This window comes from Melozone crissalis, unplaced genomic scaffold (assembly GCF_028551555.1).
Source record: "Melozone crissalis strain CALT ecotype California unplaced genomic scaffold, PUWL_Pcris_2 ptg000002l_1, whole genome shotgun sequence".
In the NCBI taxonomy this organism is placed as follows: Eukaryota; Metazoa; Chordata; class Aves; order Passeriformes; family Passerellidae; genus Melozone; species Melozone crissalis.
This window is the reverse complement of record NW_026535780.1, coordinates 23,594,310-23,619,616: the sequence shown is the minus strand read 5'-3', so window position 1 is coordinate 23,619,616 and position 25,307 is coordinate 23,594,310. Positions and strand designations below refer to the sequence as shown.

At 42.0% G+C, this 25,307-nt stretch overlaps 1 protein-coding gene across 11 annotated transcripts in view; it reads left to right on the top strand.

Annotated features, from left to right (window-relative positions):
* Nucleotides 1-7,481: 7,481 nt before the first annotated feature.
* UBR5 (ubiquitin protein ligase E3 component n-recognin 5) overlaps nt 7,482-25,307 on the top strand; it is an 86,916-nt gene continuing 69,090 nt past the window's right edge. For all 11 annotated transcript variants that reach the window (XM_054269679.1, XM_054269671.1, XM_054269635.1 and 8 more), the window contains exons 1-3: nt 7,482-7,555; nt 24,697-24,741; nt 25,202-25,283. In XM_054269679.1, the coding sequence (XP_054125654.1) occupies nt 7,494-7,555; nt 24,697-24,741; nt 25,202-25,283 (189 nt within the window). In that variant the 5' untranslated portion in view covers nt 7,482-7,493. The remainder of the gene's footprint in view (nt 7,556-24,696; nt 24,742-25,201; nt 25,284-25,307) is intronic.

The following is a 25,307-nucleotide window of genomic DNA, read 5'->3' as shown; positions in this document are numbered from 1 at the left end:
CAATATATTAAATATTTAAGCCCCAATAATTAAAGTCCCAGTTCACAGGAAAAGGCAAGTGAAACTACCTGTATGTTCAGTTAGTAGCAAGTAATTCTGAATGTGCAAATCTGCCTGCAGTTTCATGTCAACTACCTGCCTACAGAAATATGCTCACCAGCACATATGCAGGCAGTGTTGCAATTGCTGTTATTCACAATAAAATGCTCAGCCATCAGTTAACTGTGTGCCTTTCCTCTTAACTGCAATGGAAGAAAAAACTTTCACACTATTTATTAATATTTTTTCCTCCATTGGTTTCAGTGAAGCTAAATGTTGACTGCCAAAGCAGTTCCCAGCACAATCTTTGTGTGCTGCATTTCCTATTGACCACTGTCTCTACTGCAGTTTTTTTTCTGCCTTTCAGTAGTACTGAAGCACCATGACCATAAAAACCCTGTTTTGTGGGATTCCCAAATGTTAGAGCTACCTCTTTTCACATGAATTTAACATCTAATTTTTTTTTTACATTTAATCACTTCTGTGACTGGTTGCAAGACTCACTGCAACTGTGTCCTCATCTAGGGAAGATGCTATAGGGACATGGAAGAACAGCAAAAAACAACCATCCTGTTCTATGTGAATGTCCTTAGTGATTGAAAGGGGGAAAACAAAGAAGAAAAAAGCTCATAAGATTTTTAGCAGAAGGTGCAATCATCCCTGGAAGCAAAACTCATCCTTTAAAGAGAATGGGCTGTGTTTGACACTTCGCCTGCACCTCCTGATGGGAACCTCCAACTGCTGAAATATGGCAGAGATATTTCAGAAGGGATGGTGGATTTGCAGCCTCTGTGTACACTCCTTTTGCCAGGCCAAATTTCTCCTGAACTGTTCTGGCTGTTTATAAGCCACTTCTCAAATGACACAGCCTCTGGTTTGCTTCAAGTGCCAGCTGTAAACGGGGGCTGCTTTGGAGCCATTTCACAAGCAGCTATTTCACAGACAGGTTTTCTGTCTGTGTGCCTGTGCTATTGTTCAAATCAGCAGTCTGGGCTCACAACTCAGCTTCCTCTCACCTCTTCTGTTTGATGTTGTGGAGCAGCCCGAGAGCACAACACGTGGCCTCCTTTGGGGTAAAACCAAATGGGAAACTCTGCTCCCAAAGTGCCTCGTTATCTCTGGGAAAGCTGTGGATGTTCAGTCCATGAGGAACAGTTAGAGCTGGCCAACAAAACCACCCTCAAAATGGGGATGGCTGGGGACTTGGCACCCACTGCTTTGTGCTACACTGAACTTCTCTGGAAATGTTTCATTTTTAATATTTTTTTCAAAGGGAATTAAAACCCAAGAACTATCTACTGTTTCTTCCTATATTATAAATAGCCATCCATGACAAATGGCTATTTAATGACAGAGGAAGAGCAGCTAAAAAGTATGTATGGCTGAAAGTATGTATGCTGAAAGGTAAATCCTGGCCCCACTAGAGTCCATGGAATAATTCACTTGCTTTTGGCCTGGAAGGTCTCCACTCCTTTCCCTGCCAGAAACAAATTTACTCTGCAATAATTTTAGAAGGCAGTACCTGAATCAAGGCCACACAGAACCATTGCTGTGAATGCATTTCACCCACACATTTTATAATCATGATTCTTTTTTTTTCAAAACTGCCATCTTTGAAGGTAAATATAGTTAAGACAAGAGCAGCTAACCCAATCAAATGAAACTAAGAGGAAAATAAAAAAACCCCAGTCCTAGTTAATCACCTGGACTCCCTTGACAGCCTGCAGACAGATAAGAAGGAGAAGGCAATTCCCTAGGGAACCCAGAAAACCCCCAGGAACATATACCCATCTTAAAGTTGCCGAAGTTCCAACAAATTCTGTCTTTCCTTAGCAGGAACTTAAAGGAAGCTGCTCTGACACAAAAGAACACAATTCTGTTTTACAGCTGCCTGCACAGGAACACCTGCCCAGGTGACAAAGTCTCAGAGATATTCCCACCATGCCAGCTGTGCCCCCCTTACAGGGACAGTCACACAAGGGGCTGCCCTCAGCCTCTCCTCCCTCAGCTCCTGCACAGTGCCCAGGGTGTCTGGTGAGCTCCTCTTGTCACACTTAGCTGCATTTGTCAGTGCCCAGGGCTGGTCTACACATAAGGAAGTGATCATGTAAACTTTGTGGTGGGGCCTGGACAAGAAGAGATTCCTGGATGCCCAGTCAGAAGGAACAGATATTCAGAGGTCTCTCTCTGGGAGCTGGAAGAGAAAGATGCAAGTAAGGGGCTACAGCCATGGTGAGAAGCAATGTCAAGTGAGTGTCAAATCTCAGGCCACCAAGTTCTGGTGGATCTACAAACTCCACTGAATACTGGGCAGAGACCTTACTTGATCCCAGACATGTTGTGCCAACATCCCTAAACAAAGAACACAAACCATACTGTAAAGAAAGGACAAACGGAGCATGGGTTCCTTGAGTTATTTGGGTTGGAAAGGACATTAAAGAACATCTAGTTCCAAAATCCCTGCCATGGGCAGAGATACCTCCCACTAGACCAGGTTTCTCAAATACCCATCCAGCCTTGAATGCTTCCAGGGGTGAGACATCCACAGCTTCTCCAGGCAGCCTGCTCCAGTGCACCCCCACCTTCACACTGAATAATTTCTGCCTTATCTTTCACCTAAATCTGCTCCCTTCCAGTGCAAAGCCATTATATGTGCCTTTGTAGAAAGCCCCTCTCCAGCTTTCTTGGAGGCTAAATTTCTTGCAGAATCCTAATTTCAGTCCCTGGAGTCCTTCACTGCATGGCTGAAGAGAGGAAATGCAGAGTAGATCAGACTAGGGAGGAGAAGAGAAATCAGGCACCTCCAGAACTGTCCGATTTTAAACAATGTATTTCAGTCCAGGCCGTGTGTCAAAGCTCACCATTTTCACTTCTGAATATCTGAGTCTCAGCCAAATTTTGACACAAATTTCTGGTCTCAGAGATTTCTGCTAGCTTCATTGACCTAAGCATTGGAGAGGCAGCAGGAGAACCACCTAGTCCTCCAGCTAGGGGAAAGATAAAGATCAAAGCAGAGCTCAGATCTTTTTAGTTTCTGAAGAATCTGAGGACAGAGAGAAATGATGCGTGCACTATTAGACATTGAAAATCCCAGTGCAAGAAAAGTTCCATGGAAAATGAGTTTTCATCAGCTCTGCTATGAAAGAACTACCTTGCTTCAGTCTGTGACACAAGGCGATGGAAACCTTGTCATGTACTTTGCTGCTCATTTTAGGAACTTCTTTTCAGCCTTGGGAACAATCTAGAAACTGCAGTTTTCTGCACAGCATTCTTGCCTGACATTTCTAGGAATGCTGGCCTCATTTCTTCCAGAGCAAAATACAATCTTATGGTGCCAGCCTGATGTCATCTCTGTGGACATGTGGAGTTAACAGCCTGGAAAGGGCACTCTGGAGCTCTCCTTCACTGCCTGAAGCCTTCACTTCAACTCAGGGCCTCTTCCCTGACTTCTGCAGGTCCCATCAGCCACAGCCATGGGCCTGTGGTACACCTGCTGGCATCTGCTCCTACTGTTTACAGAGCAAAGTCCGCTGCAGTCTCTTACCCCAAGCCTCCCATCTTCAGCAGGTCCCCTCCCCTCAGAACGAACAGACTCCTGTGGAACCCGCCAGGCCTGCAGTGGCTGCCTAGCAAGAAGCTGGGAATAAATCTGTCCCAGGGAATGTTATTCAGAAGCTCCTGATCCACTGGAACTGAACATTTGTGGAGCAGGAGGCTGGATAAAATGACCTCCAGAGATCCTTGCCAAACTGTGCTTCTACCAGTCTGAAACCCTCAAGAAACACTGAATCTCATCAAAACTGAATTTCAGACGTGACAGCAGTGATCCCACAGGAGTTATTTTGTATGGTATTTCCAAGTTGACAAAACTCTTGCACAGAAAATCTATCAGCAAGAAACTTGCTCTGCTGGTTGGGTGTTGGTGTATTTATAGCTGCACCTTCATGAGGAAGCTGCTGCTTTACCTGTACACCTGAAAATAGCACCATCTACACATGGAGGAGCTGCGCAATGTAGGCAGCCAAATCTCTTAGGCCAAGACATACAGGGTTGTCTCAAAGATATATTTTGTAAAGAAAAAAATCTGGCTTGGTTCTTAAGGATTTTTTCATGACTTGGCAAACATGAATTTAAAATATCATTTCAGTATTGGATGCTCACATCCAAGACTGGGGCAATCGAGAGAACTTCAGATAAATCTTCTATTTTGAAGTTCTTAAAAAACACAAGTTGTAAGAATGAGTAGTTCTGCAATCAGAAAGCAATTCTATTGAAGTCAAATTCAGATAATCAAAGGGCCATCAAGCTGTAATTATCTTCCAAAAACAAGTGGCCAAAGCAGTTCAATGCTTGCCTCTTCCTGGTAATGCAAAAGTCAACCAGTAAGATGCAGCCTGAAATCCCCGAGCTGGAACTTCTTCCATATTCCAAACTCCTGTCAGAATAACATCACCAGCTGAGCACTTGGCTTTGTGTCCTCTCACCTGTGCTTCACTGCCATTTTAGACAGCAGTGTAAACTTCCTGTGAACAAGAGCTGACACTTGCACTACTCCAGGTTATTCTGGCTCTGAATAAAAGTTCCAGTGGAATTAATTTTAATTTTTTTTTTCAATTTTGGTCACACTGAGTGTTTGCATTGGCAAAGCCACAAGCAATGCTAAAAGTGGGGTTTAGACACAACGTAAATAAAGCTACAGAAAAGGATTGCTTGGAAATGGCCAGCAGCAGAATGCTGAGGCCTAACAGATGTGCACCCCCTTAGGGCTTTCCCAACTCCTTTCCTGTATCTAGCAGGTTTCCATAACCCATCAGCTTTTAAAGGCTGTGTGTTAATGGTTGAAAGGAGAGAGCAATGGAAATCTCTTCCTTACACTCATCCCCTTGAAGCATTCCAATGAAGAAGTCATTGCATTTGGAAATGTAAGGGCTTTGGAGAACTACATCTTGAACAGAAAACCAAACATAATTATCTGCAACTTCCCAAAACCTACCAAAAATCCCTGACAGCATTCAGAAGGGCTCTGTGGGAATTCACATGACTCATCTTCCTACTGTTCAATGGAAAAAAGAAATGACTGCCAAAGGGAAATACTTATTTTTTTGTCTGGGAAAAAAAAAAATCAAATTGAGGAGCAAGGCTTTTCAGGTGCTTATCAAAACATGCAAGTGATTCTGATAAAATAACTGAAGTCAACATACCTCATGAGAATCACTGCCATAAACACCACAAATATTTTCAGGGAAAACATAAAGACTGATTTCAGGGAAAAAAAAAAGTTAGAAAAAACCTAACAAACTTAGGTACAGTCAAACACAGAACTAAATAATAAATAAACTCTATGCTCTGTCCTAACAGGGAAAAAAATGTAAAAAGGTAAACATGAACCCCCTAGTTTTTAAATGCACAGCTACTTCACTGTCTCACTACCAAACAGAATGAGTACTATTCCATGCCTTGTAGATTCCAGAAATCTGTTAGTATTTCCTTCCCAGGATAAGCTAAATTACTTATTTGTATTCTTGAAGGCATTCGAGTATCAGTGCCACTTGAGAACAGAACATATGGGGAAACTTCATCTAAGAAATCTGGAATGCATCAATTGAGTATTTCTTCTCTCTATGACATTTCCTCATGTTAATGATAGTTTGGAAAAAACCTTCACAAACTCCCCAAATCTCTGGGCAGCAAGCAGCTGCATCAGCCTATTCTTGGATTAGCTCCTTGCAGCTGAACTGGAAAAAGAGCCTAGGAAGAAAGGGGAGTGGAAGATGGGAAGTTACAAAGTTTCTTAAGGTCTGAAAGTGGGGAAACAAACTGAGATTTTTAGTGTTCAGGATTGTACAGACACAGAAATCAATTCTAACTCACTGAACTAGCTTCCAGAGGTTTTTTGCCACCGCTATCATGTGATTACCATCATTCCTCACACGCTAAAAAATTCCAAGTCAGTTTTCCAAAATTCTGATTTCCTGAAAACAAGCAAGAGCAGGCTGCAAAAGCAGTAAATTCCAGTTAAAAAAAAAAAATCACCAAAATCAATGCTTGGTACAATCCCTGCTAAGGTGTTTAGTTTCTATAGAAACAAATGGCTGTTTTATTGACTTTGCTACTCAAGCTTCGGTACATTGAGATGTTAATTTGTTCAAAGCAGCTCCATTGGCAAGGTGTGGATCGGTTGAAGCCTGTCCAGAGGGAGGGCATGCAAGGCCAGAGGCAGCGGGAGTTTCACAGCGTGGCAGCTCTTTTTATTCTTATATACCACCAACCCACTGCTTAGCCTGGAGAAGATTGAAGAGGGACCGCATCAAAGATATTTATATCTTAAAGGAATGTGTCAAGAGGATGGTGCCAGACTCCTTTTGCTGGTGCCTAGCGATAGGACGAGGACTAAAGGCCAGAAACACAAGTGACAAACAAGTTCCACCCCAATGTAAGGTAGAGCTGCTTTATGCAGTGGCAGAGCAGTGGAATTGCTGTGGGGCTGCCCAGGGATTTCGCTCCCTCTGGAGACATTCCAAAGCCACCTGGCCACGTTCCTGTGTCACCTGCTCCAGATGCCCCTGCCTTGGCAGAGGGCTTGGACTGGATCATCTCCAGAGGTCCCTTCCAACCCTAATGATTCTGGGAACCTCCCTGAAAAACCGTGAAAAATCCCGGCTGCTGCAGGGAAGGCTGACCAGAAACGCAAGAAACGCAATTGGAAAGGACAGAGCCGGCCGCGGAGAGCGGGTGCCGACGGGCGCTGGGCTTGAAGCACCTGCGGGCATCGGGGGAAATCCCTGTGCCCCCCACAGGGCACCCCTGGGGCCGGCACATCGCGGCCCCACACGCCGCCGCCCCCGCTTCCTCCCCGGCCCAGAGGAAGCGGCTCCGGCTCCGCTCCCGCCCCGCGCCTCAGGGGAAGCCGCGCGCGCCGCCCGCCGGGGAGCCACTCTGGGGGGGGAGGGCGGGGGGGGGGGAAGAGAACGGGGGAGGCACGTGATGCTTTACGTCCCTCTTGCGCAATGACGTCATCGCTGCCCGCCGCGAGGGCGACGCACCGGGCCAATCGGCGGCGCGCTTAGTGGCAGGGGAGGGAGCCGCGCGCGCCAGTCAGCACGAGGCTTGCACGCGCGCCGCCGAGCGCGCCGGTCGAGCCCCGCCCCTTCCCCGTCGCGGCGCACGGAGGGCGGGGGAGGGGGGAGGGAGAAGGGCCCGCTGGAAGCCAAGATGGCGGCGCGTGCGTGAGCGCGGCGCGGGCCCAGCTCCGAGCGGCGCCGTTGCGGCCGTTCCGCCCCGCCCCGCGCCCGCAGCGCCGCGGCCGCCGAGCGCCCTAGACTCCGCCGGGCGGCCCCGAACCACCCCGGGGGAGGGACGGAGGCCGAGAGCCCCCTCCCCCGCCGCCCCCATTGTGTGCCCGGCCCCCGCCCGCCCGCCTCCCGCCGCCGCCGGGGGGGGCACCGGCGCGGAACATGACCTCGATCCACTTCGTGGTGCACCCGCTGCCGGGCACCGAGGACCAGCTCAACGACCGGTGAGGGGGGGCGGAGGGGAGGGGCCCCCCGGGGGCGAGGGGAGGGGCCCGGGGCAGCGGGGCCGGCCCGACCCCCCCCGCCGGGCCGCGGTTCCGCCGGGTCCCGGCGCGTCCCGCTCCGAGCGGCCTCTCCCGGCCCCCGGCGCCGCCGGCTTCGCCCCGCGCGGGGCTGGGGGGCCGCGCTTTCGCCGCGGGCCCGGCGGGGGCTCCGGCCGGCCAGGGAAATCCCGGCGTCCGGCCGAGGAAGGGGCTTCCCTGGCCGAGGGAGCGGGTTCCCGGGGATCCCTGGCGGAGGAGCGAGAACGTGTCCGTGTTAATGAGGGATGGAGCGAGGCAGACAATGCGGATGGGGGATCGCGGTGTGAGAGAGAATGACGGGAGCGGCGATAAAGGCGGCAGCGCTGTCACACGCAGCGCCGGTGTGCGCTGCCTGCCCTGCTCTCGCACCCGGTGCTCCATACAAAAGGAGGCCCGATCTCCGAATCACTGGTGGTGTGCGGCTTGGCTGAGATGGGGATGACGGCTGCCAGCCTGGAAACCACGCAGCTAACTTTATGTAGGATTGGGGGAGAGAAATTGCGGGGAAACTGGGGAGAAACTGGAGTGCTTTGAGAGAAAATGAATCCATGAACCAAATTTTCTTCACTGCTTGACGTTTATTTGACAGATCTGTGTGGCTGTCAAATATTTCTTCTGTAGCAATTGCTAATGGTGTGTGTAATAGCTTGCAAATTTTACTTCTGCTCTTTTTTACAGGAATTCTTAAAAACTTAATCTTTAATTTCTCACAAATTTATGTGTGAATAAATCGTGATGTTTAATCATCACTGGATAGAAACCTAAAGTGTTTCTACACTAAAGATAAATGCTATTTAATGATTCTGAACAATATTTAAGTATTTTTAAGTCCTAAAAAGCATGAGCTCTTGGTTATACTCTCCTGGTTTTGATACTACCGTAGGTCAGGGTCCAGGTCGCTTCACAGTCGTTTGTAGTTAGGTCACTTTTCCTGGAGCAGTCTTTGCTGAGATGCCTCTTAGAGCAGGTGAGGTTTGAGTGTGTACAATGAGGAAAATAGGTAGTTTTGAAGACAGAAATTCTGCCTGACTACATAGTCTGTATGTTTATACAGGGAAAAGATAAAACAAATCTAAAACCTGAAGTGTGTTAGTGTGGACTGTACTTTTTTCCCATAGCCTGATAATGCATTTTACAGAATCCTACTTCCTAGGAGGTCTAGCCATTCTTACAGAATTGATTTGCTTTCTCCATAGGTACTGCATTCAAATTTGGCATAGACCATCTTCCTTTAGAGTGACAAACTGAGAGATGATGCTGTATTAAGACTTACTGCTTGCACTCTTTTGGTTTGGAGTACGATCTAGGCCTTTGAACTTGAAAGGACCCCAGTGGGTTTTTTTTTTTCTTTTTATGTTGATAGGCCCTTAGAAAACATTTAGCATGTAATTATCACACTTTGCTCCAAGTGAGAGAGCTCATCTGTTTTTTCTTTAATGTTACCTCTTGTGTGGACATATTTATATAAAATACCAGTCCCTTTGAGTCTTCATATTGCTTTATTGTTTTTTAAATTTTTTTTCTTACAATAGCAGCAGCTCTTACACCTACTTTTTGATACAGGAAGCTTCAAAATGGGTGGTAATTAATATATGGAGAAAGCTGCAGCAGTGCTGTTAAATAGTGACTGTTCTGAAAAATCAAGTGACTCCTTGATCTGAGCTGCAAGTCAGAAATTTCGACTTCATAAATGTAATTTTACTAAAAGTGCAGTCACTGTGTATCAGAACTTGTAATGCAGTGAAATCAGAATGATTCATAAATAGTGTTGAGGCACACACATATGTGTTGGAAATGCCAGTTCAATTTTATCAGTAGCATTGCTGCTTATTACTATTCTGTCAATGTTGATCAAGATCTAGATAGCTTAATAAATTCTCATACACACAGAAGTTAGGATCTTGGAACATCTCGTGTCTCTGTGCTGGTTCTTTTCTCTCTCACTTTATGGGCTTTTTTGAGTCTGTGCTGCAGCCAGTGGTCACTCAGGGTTTTTTTCTGTCCGTATTCTGAAGGATAGTTGTTTCTCAAAATCAGAATTTGGGGTCATATTTCTGTATTGTATGCTTTCAGTAGTGGATTTGTGTTCTGCTCCTGAGGAGTAATCACTTAAAACCCAACGCATTTATCGCTGCAGTTCCATGTATTCAGGATCCAGGACACTGTTGAATTTTGTAATTAAGTATTTAATGCATTATGCTTAATAACCAGTGTAGATGTGTAAAGGCAGTGGTTTTTGGAAACCATCCTTCACCTGAAGTGTTGCCCTGCTCTTAAGTAGTCGAAAAAATGTGAGGAAGTAGTTCTTTCCCGTTTGGTTTGGTGCATTTTCTGCCATTCTGTTCTACAGTTCTTATTAGGTTTTCTGTGTAATTTGTTATCACACTTACTCATGCAGCAACTGTGAGAATGGCAAAACACTTCAAAGAAAAGAGGAGAAAGTAGCTGTAGAACCACAAATAATCAGAGGACTCCTGAGCACATCTACTCATCATCTGAAAATACTTCTTGGCTAGTGTTTTTGAAAATGTAGGTTAATATTGCACCCTGATGGTAATTATTAGTCTTCTCTTGAATAAGCTGAAACACTCGTGTCTGGGAGCTGTGACACTGAAGAGAGTTCACAGAGGACAAGGTCATACTTAATTTTGTAGTTGTATTAGGATTCATCTTTTGAAATAGATACTAGGCTAAGCTTTTGTTTAGGATGAACTGAGGTAATTAAGGTTTTTCTAGTAAGTTTATTAAGGAGGACAGGTAACTTGGAATTTTTTCCCCAAGCTGTGTGTTGTCTGCAAATTGAATAAGAGGAGTTTAACGGGAGAAAAATTCAGTATGGCCTGCAGTTTGAGAAACGACTCCATAGGGTACTTGGGATGTAAATAATTAATGGCTTCAGTATTTGAAAAAGAGGTGTCCAGCTTCTGTTGCAATGGTTGTTAGGTATATTTTGTCAATTATCCACCTCTTTCAGGGTGGGAGACTTTGTGCTTTGTGAAGGAAGTTTGACACAGTTTCATAGATAAGTTAATCTGAGTAAATTCTTAGTATATTTCTTAATTTTATATTGGGTGAGGAAGTGGGTGTAACCATGACAAGTAGCCTTTTCTTGGCTGTTATGAAACCTCACAGGAGTAGTTTAACTTGCTTCTCTGGGAAGGAGAAGGGGAGTCTTTCACCTTACAGAAATGGCTTTCCATAAATGAACTAACCTTCACTGACAGGATTTATCTCAAAGCTTTGACTTTGTTTTTACCTTGTACTAAAAAAGTTCTTGTCAGCTAAACCATTTAAGTCTTAGCATAGAGTGAGATGTAATTTTTGAAGTGGTCATTGACACAATGTTAATGTGGTCTTTTCTCTCCTGAAGATGAGATGTAATGAATTTGGTTAAACAGAGGGTATTCTGAATATGAATTTTAGAAGTGTCATGTTTTAAGTTTTCTGGCAGTGACATCTTTGAAACCAGTAGCACACCTGAGAAAAGTTAATTTGAAGCTTCAGTGAGTCTGTATGTAGAGTCAGCTTTGGGGGAAGAAAGGATGATCTCGTTCTTTACATGACTTTGTTTTCCCTTAATAATACATTCAGTGCCTGTCTCTGTTATTTAAATGTTACTTACTTTAGGCCGTGCCTGAACTGAAAATTTAAGTTGTGTACTTTGCATTGCCTGCATTGTTTGCGCTCTCTGAATTTATGTGGAAAAAATAGCTAGCAAGAACCTACCTTTTTAATCTGCACATCAATTTAAGGTACTGTGCAAGTGATCTGTGGATTTGTGGCTGCTGCCCTGGCAAACACCACCCCCCTTGCATTTACTGATGAGCAAATCTGTTAAAAATCTCAAGCAGATGTTGCTGGAAGGAGCTGGCGTAGGGTGTGGTGTGGCAGTGCAGGGAGCCAGCAGGGATGTGGAGCTGCTGCCCTGGTCCCACACGTGTGCAGCAGCCGTGCCCAGCGAGGGAGAGAGCTCCTGAGGATGGAAGTGTTCCTGTTAACGTGGTACTGCACGGCCTGAACCCCTCTGCTGCGTCTGGGGGAGTCCCTGTCCTCTTTGCACAGGAAGGCAGCCTGAGCACAAACTTCTCTGCTGGTACTGATGTGTGTGATCTGCATTGCTGCCCCGAGTTGGGGAAAAGAAAGGATTGACAGATGTGTTCTTAAATAGAGAATCTGCAAGTTTTGTGCAGATAATACAGTACTTCTTTTATCTCTTAAGTGATTTACTTTGGTGTGCTTTAAACTGTTCTTAATCTACTTAGCAAAAGTGCAGGTAGCCCACCTCAAACAGGAATAGGTGGTTTAATTACTGGGAAGCCATAACTGATGTATTAGTTGAAGTCCCCAAGTTACAGCTGCTTGATAAACTTCAGGAACAGGCAACGTGTTGAACTTGGTTTTAGGATTAATTTCTTGAAAGCATAGCCAAATTTAGATTGTGCTCTTTCAGAAGAGAAGAAGGGAACGGTATGACTGTCGTGACATTATTATTATCATCACACTCTTAGATGGAAACACTTTTTAAAATATCAAATGGTTTGGCTGCCTCAAATGATTTGCACCACCACTATAGTAATATAGACTGTTACAGGATTCATATGTGCAGCAGTGCATTAACATTTGATCTTAGTATTGTTATTTAGGAACAGTAATAAGCATCAGAATGTACAGTGTTATTTCATGTCTGGTTGAATGTGGAAGGTTACTTTTACATAGGCCGGTATTCTAGGCCTTTTTGGACTTTGCTCTGCCAGGGTCCTCTTGTGATTACAGCTGCGTGCTACACCCCAGATGCTGCTCTTTAGAGAGTACGTATGTAATTGTCTGCGAATGTTCTTGCTGAAACTTTGGTGAGATGTTGTAAGTCAAAGTAATTGCTCTCCTCTGAAGGCGGAGGTTTGTTTTCCCCGCCTCTCACATTGCACTAACTGTAAGTTTCTGATCCCGGAGGAAACTGACTTCAGTTGCTGAAATGATACAAAGATAGCCCTGGTAAAGTGAAGTAAAGATAATTTAGTGCATTAAGAAGTTGAACTGGTTTATCTCCTGGTTGGGTGCACATCAGAATATTTTGAAAAGTGCTGCAGGAGGGAGAGTTGGTAGTGAAGAACGGGAAAGAGGAAGCAGGGTTGAGTTCCTTCCATTTTGAAAGCAGCAAGTTTATTTTGGCTACTGTAATGTGAAACTGTACTGTGAATGTGATCTGGGCTGAGAGTAGTTGTGACCTGTCACAAGGAATTTGGTAAAATAGTAATTGGGGCACAAATGTTGCTTTCTTTTTCCTTCTCAAATCGGATATGTAAGGTTTGAGCATATTTGTTGGACCAATAATAAATTGACTAAGATATTAGTAGCTGTATATTAAGGTTGGCACTGCAAGTCAAAGCTGTCAGAGAACAGCATTTTAAGTCAACAACATTTATAGACTAAATATTTGTAAAAGTTAAAAACTATAAACAATGACATGCATTTGAGGTAATTTTGGTATACTATGTATTTATGAAATATTCTGATTTCCATGTAGGATCTTGGTCACATTTTTGATTCAGTCAAAAAATAAATGTGAAGGGTGTGACACTTTCTTTCTTAAACTATCTAAAGTAGATAACTGTTCAGTACACAATTATACTTACATGAAAAATGACTTGACACTTGAGGAAAAACAACCAAGGATGTACCTAAGCTTGGCAAACTGCAAGGTGTTGTAGCTGCCTTTTCACATTCCTGGCACAAGTAATAATTTGTGACTTCAACAGGTGACATTATATATTTGAAACTTATATGAAGAAGAGAAGGGGGTTCAAGGTATTTTGTTTTAGTGATTGCACTAGCAGCAATCTAATTTGCAGTTACTTTTGCAAGATACTTAGTGTAAAAGCTGCTGTTTTGTCTTTCTTTGCATCAACAGCCATTTATGCAGGAAAAAACATATACAGAAAAACTACTTGTGCTTTTCAGTTGTATGGATTTTTTTTTAAACCTTGAGTTCATTGAAGTCCACTAAGGATTTGGTTCTTAGCAACAACTCCACATAGGAGACTGCAGTAGTTGGCATCTGTGTGTGCCCCAGAGAAAAGGTGAGGACAAGGCCTGGTTGCAGTAGGTAGAGGATTTTAAATTGGGAGGAAAAATTTGGAGAAAAAAGATGTTGAAATAAATGCACAAACCTAATTTTCACAGTGCACACATGTGTTTTGTCCAAACCTTTAAGCTTGACAGTTTAAGTGAGGATGACACAGCATTAGTTACTCCATTACAGGAATAATTATCCAAACTTCAGATCGTATTTGCTCTTTCTGGCATAGAACTATTTTGACAATAAACTCTGTGATCTATTTCTAAAAGTCTTTCTGTGCTTAAAATTGCAGGTCACCAACATTGCTTTCTTTTCTCTTACCCTTCCCCTCTAGGGAAATTAGTATTTTGCTTCAATTTAAAGAATGTTTTAGTTTGATAGGAGAGAGAACACATACTCACTGATACAAAGGCATGAAGTGTGACAATTCTAAGCAGTTGAAACATACTTAAACCTAAACAGAAAGGTTTAAGGTGGGAGCACTGGTTGTCTGCATTTACACCTAAAACTGCACTTTGGTTCCAGGTGAGGAGTGATGTAACCATTCCATTTGCTGTCTTTGAAAATTTCATCTTCATCTCACAAGTCTCACTGCTACACCCAGCACTTGTCAGGGGAATTTCTCATACTAAATATGTTTCACCCAGTCTCTCAGCAAATCCCAGCTGCTGCACTTTAAAGTGCAGTGTGTTTTACAGCAGCAATCCATGTTGGTACAGTGAATATTTAACATCCCAACTTGATCATTTTGTTGCAGTTCTAAAAATGATTTTTGGTGTAGCATCTATCAGTTTGTCTAACTGGCTGGTTTTTGTAATCCCAGGCCAGTTGCTGTTGAGGTGATTTCTCAAATTGCTTTTATCTACAGGGGAGATGAAACATGTATTTTCTGTAATGTTGTTTTGGACAGCTTTTGATCATTAAACTGGTTATTGCCTTTTATCAGAAAAGATGCCTGAAGATATTTTGGTCTGTCTTTCTGATTTAGTTTTTACATTAAGGCGTTTATGAAAGAGTGCAGAATAAAAACTTGGAAAACATTTCCATGATTAGTACTATTTTGGACACTAGCTGTGTTGGGATTTCTTGCTATCATTGTTTTATTGCCAGCCATGGGGTCTGCCAGTTTAGTTTGTGGCAGGAGTGGTGTAATGCAGCAGATAAGGTACCAAGGCTGCTGGAGATTTTAGTAATCTTAAAAAATTTATTTTCAGCAAAAAAAAGCCCCAAAAATAATCCACATTTGAGAGAGTGTGTTTTTTGTTTGTCAGAGGAATCAGTTCAAAATATCTCAAGTAGCTGAGGGTGATAATAACCATGCAGCTGTAGTTTGTCTGTTCATTAGGAGCTAGCCCAGAAACTGCTCTGTACCCAGGTCCTGCTGGTGTTACTTTCTGCAGCGAGTAGTTAAACTGGATGCTAATTTTGTCTTTTTTTTTTTTTTCTATGTTCTATAGAAGTAGTAGTTGACTACTTGAATCCAAACCTGTGATAAAACAGCATTTTTAAAATTTGCTTACCATCTTTCATTGTGTTTCATTGTCTATTATCTGTTATGTTTCCTCAACCTCTCACCTTTTTCACCTTTGGGATGAATTATCTCTCTATACAGGTAGTGAATTCTGATACAGAACTCTATATAGGTAGGGAGTTCTGAAATGAATCTTGGTTGGCATCTCTGGATTCTACTGAAAATTCTAATTTCACTGGGTACCATGTGTCAGGGTAGAGTCTGACATTGACTCTACATAAACAAATATTTGTGTTACAGTGTTTTTCCAAAAACTTAACTGGAGAATAAGTATTTGCCTATGGGAATAATTTGAATGTACACCATACTCTGCTTTTGCTTGAAGCCATTGGAGTTTGTCACTTCCTTCAGTAAAGATGGTATCATTTTAATTTTTTGTTCATTTTGCAAAATTAATTTTTTTAAATGTGTCTCTGTATTTATTCTTTCATTTATTCTATTTAATTCTTGCTATTCTCTATCCAGCCTAAAAATGGTCAGAGCTGTATTTTTTTCTCTCTAGTAAATATCAAGATACATTCTTCTAAAGAGAATTTATGGCTTTTAATCTATTTCATATTTTTTTAGCATGAGTTATTGTTGTCTGATCTTTAATGAAGATCTTTCTTAGGTTGTTGGAATTCTTCTGCTTTGAACACAGTATATTATTAACAGCAGTTTTTCTTCTCTCATTTTTCAATTTTTTTAAGTCATGGTATACACAGTTCACTGACTTTGACAAAATGTATCTGTCTCTAGAGCTGTAATTTAAAGGTACTTAATTAAACCTTCAAATGAGATGTATCATTACATCTTGTCATTGTGGGGCAGATTGGGTAGGCAGGAGGTGATCTGGCAAGGAGTGCCCTGTTCCTCATGGGAAGGCTCAGGACTAACAGGCTGTTTTGCTGGAATGGCTAAAGTTTATTTTTTTCTCTTGTGGTGCAGAATCTGTATCTGGCAAGATTGTTACCAGAAATACTGTGGCCCTAGGCAAAATGTGATGCAGCAGGTACTCGGTGTGCTGCTTCTTCTGGGGGAACCAAAACACTGGTTAGTTACACTGAGGGAAGCACCTGGGGTTTCATGGCTGGGGTACAGGCAGATGGCAAAAAGAATTTTTTTTTTTTGGCAGTGCAAAAAAGTATTGGGATGAGCTGTGCACCTCAGAAGCTGGGGTTTCTTACTTTGCCTGCACTGTGCATCAGACAAAGTGATTTGGCTGCTTGTTTTTCTGGCGTGGTGCATGCTCTCTACTCTTTATTCCAGGCCTCAGTCCATTCCTAAATCAAAGATGCAGTCTGAGAGAAAGGGTTTGAAGTTGTGTTTTTAGTGGAAGACAAAGCACTCTTCAAAGTGAAGAGGAGCACTGGTATTTAAAAGGCAGTTTTTAGCAAGTTTGCAAAAGTGACATGCAGATAACACTGTGATATCAGAGTTTTGTTGAATATTTCAGGGCTTGCAATGGGAAGAGTTGGCAAGTAAAGGACTGGACATGCTAAGTGATCTTTCCCTGTTGCTAAAACTAATTCAGAATGAGAATAAGGTTGTTGGACTTCATAGCAAAGCAATTAGAATTCAGTTCTTGTTTTTAATAAAATCACTTGTACAAAACATACAGTTGCTTTTCTCTAGTGAAGACACTGAGCATTTAACAATATGGCAGTTCTTATTTTAAAAAATATTTTTATAGCAATTGAATGCTCTAATCAAAGAGCATTTTCCAACTTTGCATAAAAAGTGATCACAGCTCCCAAAAGCTTAGAGCAAAGGAAAATGGTGAAGAGATGATTTGGGTTTCTGCAGTAGCCTCAGCTGAGACCAGAACCTGGCTCTCCAGGTTTAAGTTGGTATGCTGGTAAATTCACAGCCTCCCTGGTGCCTCATCATGAACTCCTGAAGGAACATCAACAATCTTATCACAGTGGGACACAAAGAGGTTCTGTGATTTTCAGTGACTGGATTTTTATTTTGATAGCATTTTTTAATGGAATCACTACAGCACTGTTCTGACTGTAAAAATGGGATTTTTTCTTTTCTTTGCCTTAATGGGGTCTTTTAATTTTCACTCATTCTAGTTAAACAAGTATACAGCTTCCTAGCTGTGTTTCGATAGCTAGCATTTTTTTGTTGTTCAGTGTAGTAACACTGCTCATGCTCTTATCATGTGTGCATTTTTCAAGTATCCTTGAATTTAGAAGCGTGGGGTTCTAAATTCCCATTATTTGTGTTTTATTATTACAAGAGGATATACTTCCTAAAATGATGGATAGTTGAATAGCTTACAACCTTAGTTGTTTTAAGAGTCAGAACTCACCCAACTGAGGTGGTTAATCCAGTTGTTTAGCTCTGGGGTTCTGGCTGAAGAAATGGTCTTCTGCTAAATGTTAAACAAAACAGCTGCAAGGACTTTGTGCGGTTGAACAGAATGTGGGACCACAAAATGATGATTTGATGCATTCTGCACTAGAGAACAGATTTCTGTCTGGATTTGCAAACTATACTTTTGGAAATCTACTGCCATAGAAGGACCTCAAATTGAACCTGACTCATTCTCCTGTAGTGTATTTTTCTTTTTTTCCCCCCAGAAATGACATTAGGTGTTTAGGCAACTTGTAGCTACAGATATACTTCACTACCAAATCCTCTAGATAAAGTGCTAAATAACATGTAGGCATGATGTTAACTCCTCTGTGGCAGTCCTGTCAGGATCATACCATTTGTGATTTCTTCCTGTTTGTATTCAGATTGTTAGCTGAAGTGGTGCCATGCTGTTTCATGGTTTATGGCTATTTGCTTATTTAAAAAGCATGATTGACTTTGTATTCCCCTTGAGCTAGGCTATGGCCATCCTCTGCACTGTGGTGTGGGGTTATGGTTCTGTCTTTTTTTTTTTTTTTTTTTTATTCAGAGGGGGTTGTTTTGAGTGTCACTGAAATCTAAAGAAAGGGTATAAGTAGTTTCTGAGTTAGAGGAACCAGTCACCCAGCTTAAGAATTCATCACTAGATAGAGGCATTGCACAAATTCTACAGGTGTCTGCCCCTGGAGCTGCTGTTCCTGCTAAAGAAACAGAGTACTTCCAGCTGGATATTTAAGTACCTATGATTTTTTTTTTACTGAATGTGTAACTCTCTGACACTTTCCTGACTCATTGGTGTAACTTTTTTCCTGTGTCACTGACTATAGAGGGATTCTATGCAGCAAAACAGGAGCTCCCATCTTTTCAATGGCAAGTCCCCTCCTTTTGCTGCTGTGCCTTCAAGTCAAATAGATGGAGATCACATCCTGAAAGCATTAAGTCCTCAATATCAATTACAGAAAGGGACCTCTGAATGTCATCTAGTCCCATTACTAGGCAAGGCCATTTACAGCTGGTTGCCCAGGACTGTGTTCAGGTGGGTTTTCAATAACTCTCAAGGGTTGGGACTCTACAACCTCCCTGAGCAGCCTGTGTGAGTTATTGGTCACCCTCACAGCAAAGAGAGTGTTTCCTGATGTTGAGACAGGACCTCCTGTGTTTTGGTATGTGTCTGCTGCCTCTGGTCCTGTCACTGGGTGCCATTGGAAGGAGCCTGGCTCTGTCCCCTTTACTGCCTTTGCTTTAGGTGTTCATATATGTTGAGAAGATTCCCTCCAGAGCTTTGTCTTCCCCATGTTGAAGTCCCAACTCTCTCAGCCTTTCCTCTTGTGAGAGATGCTCTAGTCCCTTAATCATTTTCATGTCCCTTTGCTAGACTCTCTCCAGGATGCTCATGTCTCTCTTGTAGTGGGGAGTCCAGAAATCCAGATGTGGCCTCATGAGTTGTGAATAAAGACAAGGATTGTGTGTGCCTCAGCGTGCTGGCAGCACTTTCTCTATTGCAGCCAGAATGCTGTTTACCTTCTTTGCTGCAGGGCATGTTGGCTCATGTTCAACCTGGTGACCACCAGGACTTCCAGGTCCTTTTCTGCCATGCTGTTCTCCAGCTGGACAGTCTCTGGCATGTGGTTGTTCCTGCTGAGGTGCAGGGGTTTGTGCCTTGCCTCCCCTTGGCTCTCATGAGCTCGCCGTGCTCTGGATGGCAGCGATGTCCTGCAGTTGGGTGCCATCAGCTGAGGGTACCCACTGCCCCATCATCTGCATTGTTAATGAAGGTGTTGAGCAGGACTGGACCCAGTACTGACCTGGGGCACGCAGCTTGTCACTGGCCTCCAGCCAGACCTGCTGACACTAATCACCATCTTCTGGACCCAGATGTTCAGACAGTTTTTGGTTCACCTCACTGTCTGCTCATCCAGCCTGAACATCAGTCACCAGCTTCTATGTGAGGATTTTGTGGAACACAGCACTGTAAGCCTTGCTAGACAATGTACACTGCTCTCCCCTTGCTCTTCTGTACAGTGATACAAAATCTGCCTTCTTTCCTTAAAACTGGAACTAAAATACATGTTCTATTTTTGCTAATTTTTCTTGTCATGCTTTAACCTTTTTGTGGGCTGTCTGATACCGAACTTAGGTCATTGTCTATATCAGTGTTGTTATTAAATAGTAATGGTCTACTGTTGGAGAATTTTCATTCTACAATCACTGTATTATCTGAAGACTGTTCAGTGACAGAAAGCTGTTTTCAGGACATTGTTTGGTCTTTTCCATTAGCATTCTACTGCAGGTTCAGCACAGTATGTTACCATTGCTCCAGAGAGGACTGTGAAGTGATAAGAACTACCTTTATCAACCAAACTGACAATCCTGCAAAATAGGAAATAAAGTTTAGGAGCCGTGTTTTGTAAACCTGTGTTGGCTGATACTATGAAATAAAAGAACATCTGTTCAAGTCAGACAAGAAGTCCATCTTATTTTCCTCTTGTTTTCTGCTGACAGAGACCAGTGCTAGATTAACAGGAGAACGGTGTTAGAATAGGGCAAACATACAGTGATGCTTTTCCAACTTCTAAGAATTTGCACCCTGGGGATTTCCTGAGCAGCAGGTGTTGGTTTAGTACATAATAACCAAATAGTCCTAATTTATAATTCTTGAAATGTAGAGAGGACACAGTGTAAGTATCATGGTTCCCCTGAGTACTAACTGAGTAGAGCAATGGGTTTCTTTGTCATCTAGTTCATCTAGTTCATTTCAGTGATCTGTGTATTATAGTCTAAACACATTATCCCACTGCCCTGATGAGCAGTATGGGTTACTTTGGAGCCTGTCATTTTGTACTTCTGCTTGGGATTTCTTTTTTTTTTTTTTAATGTGCATTACTTTATTTTTACAGATAATCTTATTGCCTGCTTTTGTGTGGCACTTTAGCATTTGATTTTATGGATTCTTCCCCCTTTCTACCCAGAATGATTTAAAGCACACTCTAAATCTTCATTTATTCCAGCAGTAGAAAGGTGTAGCTGTGGAAGGCTGCCTCCTTGGAAGCTGCTCTCTGATGTTTGAGATGGCAGTCAGGGTCAGGATCCTTTTGCATGCTGTATTGTGGCACAGAACATAGCTGGGTGTGACTTTGCATCAATGACAGTATCTAGTGTCAGAGTGTTATCCTGGGATTAGGAAACAAATGTATTTGCTTAAGCTTTTCATTGGCGTCCATTTTCTGCATTTTTGAGACTTTTTGTGCCACTGATAGAGTGGCACAGGAGCTCATTTCCATGTGATTCAGACAGGCAGGTGAGAGAGGTCCTTGATCTGGAGGCTGAGCAGCTCTGCTGGGCCAGGTCCTGTGAACTGGCCCAGAGGGGCTGCCCTGGCTCTGGCTCACTGTGCTCGGAGCACTTGAGGATCAGGGACAGGGATGAAGCTTGTATTCACCTTTTAAGTGTTGATAGGTATGTGATACTGTTCTCCAGTGCTTAAATGGATTGTGTCATATGGGTGTGTCCCCTTGGCTATCTGCTTGTTATTTTTATTAGTATTAGTGTTGGCCTTCCCTTGGAAAAGCATTGTAGTGGTACTTGAATACTTCTGCCTGCTCTGGTGTGGAAGTGCCGTGTTTGCTGGCATACAGATGTCATTGACATATTAAGTTGTTTTAAAGATCACTTAAAAAAATCTACCAGGTCTGAAGTAGCTTTATTTCTTTTTTCCCTGCTTGAAGTTGTTCATCATACCAAGCTGGTTTTGGGGGTTTTAGGGTTTTGAGATTTTTTTTTTTTTTTTTTTTTTGGTTGGTTGGTTCTCTCTGTGTGTGCCTGTGTGGTTTTTGTTTGGCTGGTTTATGTTTTGTTTATCTGGTTGGTTTTTAAAAAAAGTACCTTTTCTTCCTCTGCAACTCTTACCTTCAGTATTTTGAAATTGAGTTTCTCTGTCACTCTTTTGCATTTTTGAGCCTAACTTGCTTTTGTAAAACCAGATATGGTGGAAGGATGGCTCCTGAGATAAACTTGTCTGGAAATAGAAATCTTCTTTGAGAAAAGTAATGTCTTGTGATGAATAAAAGTGCCATGTTAGAAATCTGAGCTGTGTAGTCCTGACCTAGAGCCTTTTTGGTTGCTTAGTGTGAGCATAGATCTCTTCTATTCTGATCAGTTTCTAGAGACTAGAAATAGGAGCTTCAAAACTTGCAATAAAAGAAATCTCTCCTTGTCTTGGACAAACTGAATTTATTTTCCTCACAACTATTTTTGGATTAATTTCACTAATAATATTTAAAGAATGTGTGTCTTGATAGAAGCCATCATCACTAAACTTTTTGTCTAAAAGTGTTGCCAAGCTAGTGTATTTCTTCAAAAATATTTGTGCTGAAAAAGCTTGTTGCTTCTAACTTTGCCCTTTGAAGTAGTTTAATTGCCTTTAATGAGACCTTTTTGAAGTGTAGTCTGTCAAGGCATTTATATTGGAGATTTCATTTACCACAGAAAGGTCTTATGACCTTGATGTGAGAATTGACTAAATCATCTCTGCATTTACCTCTTCCTCCAGAGTACCATCAGTTGAAATTACTGCACTGTATAATTAAGATTAACCTGATCTTAAATAAGCTTTTCCCTTCAGAGGGTCAGTGGTACAATACCCTGCAACTGTGCAGGTAGAAAGGCTTAGATTGCTGCAGGAAATGATTCCAAGTTTTTATTTTCACAGAGAGACTCTCCATAGAGAGTATACAAACACATCTTTCTGCTTTGTTCTTGTTTTCCTGCTGGTTTGGTTTTGTGATTGGTGTTCATGTGAATGCTGATGCCAGCACAAGAAAGGAGAGGAATGAGGGTGGAACAGCAGCTCAGCAGGAACAGCTCCAGTGGTGTTCTGCATCAAATTCAAGTCCTCGTGGACTTATAGGAGCATATGAGCAGTACTTGATAATTTTTCTGTTACAGCAGTTGCATAGGAGATGGTTGAGGCATGAGATAGTTTTTACTTTTATTTTTCTTTCCATAAAAGAGTTTAGTACTTTCAGCATTGTTACTTATAGCTTTCTCTGTTCCCTCCTGTTAAAGATTGACAACAGCCTTTTTTCAGCAGTATTAGATCTCTTTTGGTTTGTGCTTGTTGCAGATAGACCTGCTCTCTTGAGATTGATGTTGCTCATGGATTCATTGCCTATTCAAGTTTTAGCTTTCTGAGCATATTTCTTTCCTATTATTTCATTTTTTACAAGTATAAAAGGAATATGATGGTCTTGTGACCCAGGCTCAGTAAGGAAGCTTTAAATGTTTCTCATAGACTAGTCTAGTAACCATCTCCAATAAAGTGCTACTTTTTTGCCATCAGCTTTTCTTGAAGGCAGTGCAATGAATTTAAAGGTAGGTTTTCCTATTCTGTAATTATTACTCCTGCTTGCCAGGAGAGAAATGTTAATGGGAAACTGCTCAGGATTCCTGTGGGAAATTGTTAGGTGATAAACTCAAGACATGGAACTTCAGGGATGTTTAACTTGTCAGATATCACACAGCAATCCCTGCTTGCTGTATAAAACCGTATGATAAGGTGAGGAGTGTGTGCTGTTCAACTCGGGGTTCATTCCATAGTCTCCCACAGTAGTTCACTCTTGTGAGGTACCTTTTGCACAGCTTGGGAAGTTTGTGTTTTCTCTTGCTTTTGTGGGTTATCTTCACAGAAACCTTGTCTGCCTATGTACTCTTGGCCTGTGTGAAGTAGCTGTGGCTGGAAATTGGGAGTGTGAAATCGCCTACTTACAGATTGGCAGCTTGGCTTGGATAGCAAAAGGCAATTCTAAAACGTTCAATTCTGTCCTGCTGTCTTCTTTTCACTTCTCCCTCTTCTTGGGCTTGGAAGTTACTTGTATCAGTATAAAATACCTTGTTTCTTATACAGATTTAGAAATTTATTTTCTTTTTTTTTCCCCTTAGGACAAGTACTTTGGAGTTAAACACTGTTGCTAATGTTAAGATTTCCCTGTTTGGACCTCTAGTCTGTTTTCTTTCTCGTGCTCAGGGTTTGCCAGTAGCTGAAGTCTGATGTCCATAGTCTGTGTGTAGAAACTGAAATGAAGCAAGTAAAAATGGAGGATTTTAAGGCATGGATTCAGAGGAAGACAGTGCTGGTGTGCCTGTCTTTTTGCTAGGTTTAGAAACATGTTACTGATTTATGCTAGGATGAACATAGTACCAAAGCTGAGATTTTTTTAATCTTATTTAGAAGACCTTACACAATTTTTACAGAATTAGTCTTGGTTTTATATCTTGATAAAATGCAAGTTTTCTGACTATAATTGGAAGCTCTTTGGGGGGTTTTTCAGGTTGCTTGTCTTCTTTGTGAAGAAAGCTTTAATTGACATGCTTCCCTGATAGTACTCCAGTGTCTTTGCTGCCCACAGAGGATCTTTCCTCAGTGGATTGGAAGTTACCTCAGAAATCACTCTGTTGCTTTCTGGTTTTGGAGGCAGTATCCCGTAAGCAGGAGTGGTATATGGGTTGGCCCTTTCTTGTGCTCTGATATTTTGAGCTTTTGGAAACGTTGTCTACCTTTAGTAAAGGTAATGTTCTACATAACCCTATAAAATAGTGATGTTTCTCTGGTTTCTTCTGTTAGACAGAATTTGTTTTTGTCCCTTTTGCTGTTGACTTTTGTTCATCTATTTCTTTGTGTTTTCTGTTTTGGGGAATATACTGTCGTATTTTTGGCTCTCACGTGCCACATACTTGGATTTCCTAGAAGATTATAATCCTTTCTCCTCTGGGATACTGTATTCAATCTTATACAAGGAAATACAAGTATATCTACAGTTCCTGGTCATTGCTTTTTATGTTTATTTTGTGCATGAAATTGTAAATGGTTGTAACAAGGCAAGAGTAGTGTTTTTTGATAGTGACTTGCACAACACACAGAAATGCAAGCCAACTTTGGTTCTGTGGCAAGGGTTAAACTCCAAAGTAAAACAGCCTCCCAGCACCAAGTAGTATTTGTATTAAACTTCAATAAATGTGGTGGTAAGTTGTTCCCATAACATCATAAATATGCTGTGTGAGTGGATGTTGTGGACTGTGGAGTATATAATCAAATAACAGCTTGGTTTCTTTCTGTTTCAGATTAAGGGAAGTTTCAGAGAAGCTGAACAAATACAATTTAAACAGGTAAGGCCTATCATATGCTGCTGTAAATAATTTAGGAAAGTACATTTTTTCTAACAGCAACAAGAAGCAGAAGATTTTACAATAGGTGATGGAGCCTTAGAAATCCTCAGTGCTACTGATACTGAAGTCCAGACATGCTTCAGATAACACAGGAAGAAAATGAGGGGTTCTCAGTTATGATAAATTGTATTATTAAAATCTTCATTACAGAATGACTTGTTAATATGAGGTATAAACCCTGTTGTTTATTGCTGATCAGATTAAGTGAAAACTATCATCTTTTAAGATCTTTTCCCTGGATTTTTTGTGCTGTGTGCTTCAATTAATGCATGTTTAGTAATTTTTGAAAGTTTCTTTTGTATTTGTAGCCACCACTGCACATTTTTCCTTTCATGTTGATTTTTTTTTCCCAGACTTCAAAAGTTCTAAAACACTATAAATTCTCACTTTTTATTTTCAGCCACCCGCCTTTGAATGTATTGGAACAGGCCACTATTAAACAGTGTGTGGTGGGACCAAATCACGCTGCATTTCTTCTGGAGGTAAGTTCCTGAAATCTTCTCAGA